This window comes from Typopeltis vanoorti, chromosome 24 (assembly GCF_054136105.1).
Source record: "Typopeltis vanoorti isolate ZY-2024b chromosome 24, IOZ_Tvanoo_1.0, whole genome shotgun sequence".
Classification (NCBI taxonomy): Eukaryota; Metazoa; Arthropoda; class Arachnida; order Uropygi; family Thelyphonidae; genus Typopeltis; species Typopeltis vanoorti.
This window is the reverse complement of record NC_143572.1, coordinates 22526039-22532038: the sequence shown is the minus strand read 5'-3', so window position 1 is coordinate 22532038 and position 6000 is coordinate 22526039. Positions and strand designations below refer to the sequence as shown.

General features: G+C 38.5%; 1 protein-coding gene and 1 non-coding gene across 2 annotated transcripts in view; both read right to left on the bottom strand.

The window, feature by feature from the left end:
- Positions 1–533: 533 nt before the first annotated feature.
- Positions 534–6000, bottom strand: part of LOC150092996 (photoreceptor-specific nuclear receptor-like) — a 119739-nt gene continuing 114272 nt past the window's right edge. Inside the window, exons 7-8 of the mRNA XM_090414125.1 lie at positions 837–942; positions 534–700 (exon numbers count right to left, since the gene is read on the bottom strand). Coding sequence (XP_090270251.1) covers positions 568–700; positions 837–942 — 239 coding nt within the window. The 3' untranslated portion in view covers positions 534–567. The remainder of the gene's footprint in view (positions 701–836; positions 943–6000) is intronic.
- On the bottom strand, positions 1924–1997 carry TRNAN-GUU (transfer RNA asparagine (anticodon GUU)). Its single transcript has one exon. It is a non-coding gene; the product is annotated as a tRNA-Asn (tRNA).

The window sequence follows — 6000 nt, the reverse complement described above, 5'->3', positions numbered from 1 at the left end:
AAACTGGAAAACGAGACATATCCTGTTTTTATCAACAATTGTATATTCAGGACGATCGCCACTATTGAGGGACGATTATCCTGACTGGAAGTTTGAAGAATGCTTCCATCTGCGTGTTTGTAACTGTATTTTCTTCATTACAGTGTTTTAACTATTTCCTGGTGTATGTACGGATATAAAAAAAAAAAAAAAAAAAAAAGAAGCGGAGACATATAAAAACATGACGACGAATTCAATGACGGATATAACATTTAATGAAGTATATTACAGATAACATGCGATATAACAAGAAAAACGGTTCATAACATCGTTCCACTGACACTTTTTTGATGTATAAATTACCCCAAACAATTTCCCTAATTGTCCTCCCTCTTCATTGAAAGATCAGTTCTCAAAAGGGTGGTTAGTTAAACAGACGCGTGTGATGTCGTCTCCCACTCTTAAGTCGTGAGATGCACCATTCTCATCCCTTCACATTTAGCAAAGGTGTGTGTGTGTGTGTGTGTGTGGTTAAGGGTTGAGATGGTGGGGAAGGGATAAGAGAGTCGTTTCACAAGCTGCGTACGCTTAGCACTTGAACATATCACACAGCAGTTTCTCCATCGAAGTGTTTCCTATTGTTCTATGGAAGAACAGAGCTTCTATCCTTTCGGAGGGAATATAACGAAGAGATGGTAACATCAGTAGCAAACGACCAAATCTGAGAACAAAACAAAAATGAAATTAAACACAGTTGATAAGCACGATGCATTTAAAACGAATATAAAGTCAAGAAAACTATAAAGTAATCGAATACAAATTTCATTGCTAAGAATGCAGACCGGTTAAATCAATACCTGAAAGGATACGTTGGATGTTGTGTCTTTACGTGCTGTTGTAGCATTAACTGAGCCTGGTCTTGAAGACTTTCCACTTGATGAGAGTCCTTTAAACCTCTGGCATCTATGAGAAAGATTAAAAATAGAAGTAATGCTTCTCAACCGTATCGTGTGACAAGAAAGTTCGTATAAAACGAAAGTAAATCTTAATGCTTTAAGTAGGAAATTTTATTAGACTTTTCTTGCTCAAATCAAGGCATGTTTTAATAAATGATTATAATTATAACTGGCCTTATAGTTGCTTTGGCCTAATTTCAAAACAACTCAGCTTTAAGAAGCTTAAAACTAGATTAAAAATGATCGGAAACTCAACTATACACTGATCATCGTATGATCTGCTTAATCACCATCATTTGGATTTACTCTCAAACATTATACTCGATTTTTTTTTAATTTTATACTTTTTTTTTTTTTTTTTAATTTTGTCAACGAAATATACTGCACGGAAGACTCTACTTAATGTGCTTCTTCAGTCAATGTGGATTCGCTAGAACGTGTAAAAGCATATCTTTTTAAAATAATTTTTGAAACTATTAAAAAAAAAAAAAAGATTTTGCACAGTATTAGTAGAGTGCCATACTAAAAGGATGCGCATGCGCAGTAGGTACAAACCAATTCTGAAACTCAGCATCAAAGTAATAGAGGTCAGAATTAGAAAAATTGGAGAGGTTAACGGGAATGTAGTACGTGAAATTAGAGGCGATAGAAAATCTCTTGAGTTTTATTTCTATTCTTTTAAAGTATTTGTCCATTTTTATTTTTTGAATCATTTCTTTTTAATTTTTAGACAGGATTTTCATCCTCCACCCCTCGTGCTTACAGATTTACAAGGACCATATTATTTGGTAAGATTAAAGTTCCAGTTACCTCTAAGAAGCTTTTGTTAGAAAAACACGAACTTCTTTTAATATTTGAATTTGTTTCAAATAATCAGAATGTGTAGTAGTAAAACATTCTATAAACTATTTAGCTTCCCATGGTTAATATTCTCACGTATTGAGGTCTTCTTCATGTAATACATCCTTAAGAAAAATAAAAACCAATCCGCCCCCGGGTGGACTCGAACCACCAACCTTTCGGTTAACAGCCGAACGCGCTAACCGATTGCGCCACAGAGGCCACTGCAAATAAATTTGTCATCATCAGTGACCAATTTAAAAATTAATAAGTTTTTAATTGTTTATAATAGTTAAGTTTATTCGTAATTCAACCTTAATTTTTCCCCTAAGGGCAGATGATTCCACTCACTCGCTGCTCTCTGGAAGAAAAACCTAGCTCTTACCCCCCCCCCCCCATCTTGATCTTGACTGAGAACAACCTTAGGGGTAGGACAAAGGGATTACTGCATTTCATGTATACTAATGCCAGGAGTATTAGGAACAAGAAGGAAGAATTTTTGGCCTTGGTTGGCTCCTTCTAGCCACAGGTTATTGGCATTAGTGAAACATGGCTGACGGAAGATGATATAGTTAGTGCGATAGAATGTGTAGGTTATAGTGTGTTTAGGAGGGACAGAGAGAATAAAATGGGGGGGGTGTTATTGATGATAGCTGATGAACTGCAGCCAAGGAGAATTGAAGTTGTATTGCAGGATAGTGAAAAGAGCTCATTTGAGGCTATTTGGTGTAAGATTGAGACTGGCAGAACAAAATATACAATTGGGTGCTGCTGTAGACCAGGTGATGGAACAGATGGTGGGGATAGTACGCATAAGCAAATATAAGAAATGAGCCGAAGGAGGATAATTATTATGGGAGATTTCAACTATAGTAATATTGATTGGAAGGATGAGAGGACACATGTGAGGAAGGAAATGGATTTTATTCAATTATTAAGGGATAACTGAGACAGAATGTAAGTCAAAATACTAGGGATTTGAGAGTGCTTGACCTGGTAATAGTATCTGAGAATTTGACTGTAATGAATATGCCCATGTTGCCACCTACTGGTGAGAGTGATCATAAGGTCTTGACCTGGGAAGTGGCTAAAGGTGTGGAATTTTTGATTAAAGCAGGGTATATGTGGAATTACCGTGCTGGCAAGTATGACAAGCTTAGGAGATTGCTTGGATCAGTGCCATGGCATGTACAACTGAAAGGGCTGGACGTCGATAGAGCATGGGAAGTGGTCAAGGAGCATTTACAGGAGGTTATGGCTGATTGTATCCCTAGGGTCCGAATAGTAAAACAAGTAGGGATTAAATGGATGAATAACACCATTAAGCTTGAGCTGCAAAAAAAGAAACAACTGTGGAGGGAATTTAAAGAAAGGGGGTGACCTGCAGGCACATGAACGGTATAAAGTGCAGGCCAGAAGGGTAACGAGTGTGGTAAAAAAAGCAATTGCGGATTATGAAAGGAAACTAGCTATGCAAGCTAAAGAGAATCCCAAACAATTATTTCAATATGCTGCAAGCAAAAAAAAAATAAAAAAAACTGCACACGGCAAAATGATTTTAAGGAATGATGATGGTATGGAGGTCACTGAATCAGTCGATATAGTGGAGTTACTGAGCGCGCACTTTGCAAAAGTATATCATCCAGGTGGTGACATTGAAAAAATGAAGGAACCATTAGTTTATACAGGAATTGTGATGAATGAAGTGGAGGTGAATAGTCTATTACAGGACCTTAATGTGAATACATCTGTGGGATTGGATGGTATACCGGCACGGGTCTTACGTGAAGCGGCTAAAGAATTATCAGTTCCCTTGACCATGTTGTTTAATCTGAGTCTCGGGTCTGGTTTAGTCCCGAAGGTGTGGAAAGAGAGGAAAATAGTTTCACTGCATAAAGGAGGATCTAAGACTACGGTTGCAAATTACCGACAGATCAGCATATCAGGAGTTGTTGTCAAGGTTTTGAAGAAAGTAGTCAAGGGAAAAATACAGGAATGGATTGATGAAAATGAGATACTGTATGGGGGACAGCATGGCTTTGTGAAGGGTAGATCATGCCTCAGTAACTTGCTCAAGTTTTATAACAGGGTGACGGCTGAACTGGATAAGGGAAATGAGTTTATAGTGATACTGCTGGACTTGGCAAAGGCGTTTGACAGGATACCACATGGAACCCTAATCAGTAAACTGGAGCAGATGGAGATGGATATAGGGTTGGTGAGATGGATAGGTGCTTGGTTGACGGAGAGATATCAAAGAGTAGTTTATTCAGGAGTAGAGTTCAAAAGACGGTCTGTGACTAGTGGTGTGCCGCAGGGTTCTGTTCTTGGACCACTGCTATTTAATCTGTTCATTAACGATATAGGGAAGGATCTAAGTGGAACAGATCATTTGTTCGCTGATGATGCAAAGTTGGGTAGGGCAATAGTGAATGCAGAAGATGTCAAAATCTTGCAGGTCGACTTGGATAGATTAAAGTTCTGGGCTAAGGAGAATGGATGTCAATTTAATGTGACAAAATGTAAGGTTATGCATTTTGGGGTGAAAAGATTAGCAGCAGTATACCACATTGGTGGAACTGTACTCCAGGAGATTGATGAGGCCAGGAACTTGGGAGTGTTAGTGGATAGGGAGATGAAATTTAAGGGGCACATTGAAAAAGTAGCTAAATCAGCTCATCAACTCACTTGGTTGTTGAAAAATACTTTGACGAGCAGAGACAAGCAAGTTATTGTACCTCTGTACCGAGCCTTGATAAGACCTCATCTCGACTATTGTGCCCAGATTTGGTCACCTCTGTTCCTTCTTGATGGGGAGGAGGTTGAGAGGATCCAGAGGCGAGTGACTAAGATGATAGCAGGTCTATGGAATGAACCATATGAGAACAGGTTGAAGATTTGTGGGTTGCAGAATCTAGTTGATAGGCGGAAAAGGGGAGATATGATTGCGACATTCAAATTGCTAAAGGGTTTCTATAGGATTAATTCAGGGGATATTTTTGAGATCAGGACTGGTGGTGGGAGAACTGGGGGACACCTATGGAAGCTGGGCAAGAGTGTGGTTAGCAGGTGTGTTAGAGCTCGGTTCTTTACTTTTAGAGTGGTAAAGGAGTGGAATAAGCTGCCAGAGTCTGTTGTGGGTGCTATGACGGTGAACGAGTTCAAGACAAGGTATGATAGATACTGTGAGAATGTAATCGCATAGTTGTGTGGACATGATGTTTAGGGCCTCCCTCGATGAGTCTAAGGACTCCCTGGAGTCGCCTGAAATAATAATAATAGTAATAATAATAATAACTTTCATGGATGCCCCCCGTGTTCTCTCCCCGCCTTCCATATAAAGAAAAATTTCATCATTTGAAATGCAATAACACCCATTCAAAAGTTTATAGACCTCCATCATATCGCCCCTCTTTCTCCTGTTAACCAGAGTCTGCAATCCACATACTCGCAATCTGTCCTCATAATCTAAATCTCATAATCTGGATATAATCTTTGTAACTCTTCTTTGCACTCTTTCCACAGCTTATTTATCCCCTTGGCACCCGGGAGACCAAACCAGCGCACAATAATCCAAGTGTGGTTTTATCAAATCCTTATAGAGAGGCAAAAGACTTCCTTATCCTTACATGTCATCGCAATTATCCTCTGAGTTGTATTTGTGACTTTTGCTATGTGACCTTCCTAGCTTCATCAATTTCTTGTAGCATAATTCCGCTAATATAATATTATTTCAAAACTGGAAGTGTAGTTTGACATCGTACACGCTACTTCATTGTTCTGTTACTTCAAGTTATTTGTGCAATATATGAGCGAAATGATGTGCAATATTATTTATCCCGTACATTATATTCCGATCGCAATAAGCGGATTTTACTGAATTATAATTAGCTATTAATATTATACAATTATAATGTGCAAACTGATAAATGCAATCAAATGAGCACATTTAAGACTCAACATAAGAGTAGGAGACCATCGTTTACCATTTTAGAATATTTAAAACTCTCCAAGACTTTGTCGTCCTAATAGTGAGCTGAATCTAATGAATAAAGGCCATATTTCATTTGGCAATGACATGCTGTCGAAGTCAAACAGGAATGACTTCGTGGATGAATCGGTTAGTACAATGCTAGAGATCAACGGAAGAGTTCCCAGGATGTTTACAGAGATGGCGGAGGGATACGTATTTGTGACAGAGCTCTTCAGCACTGAAACCTTAATA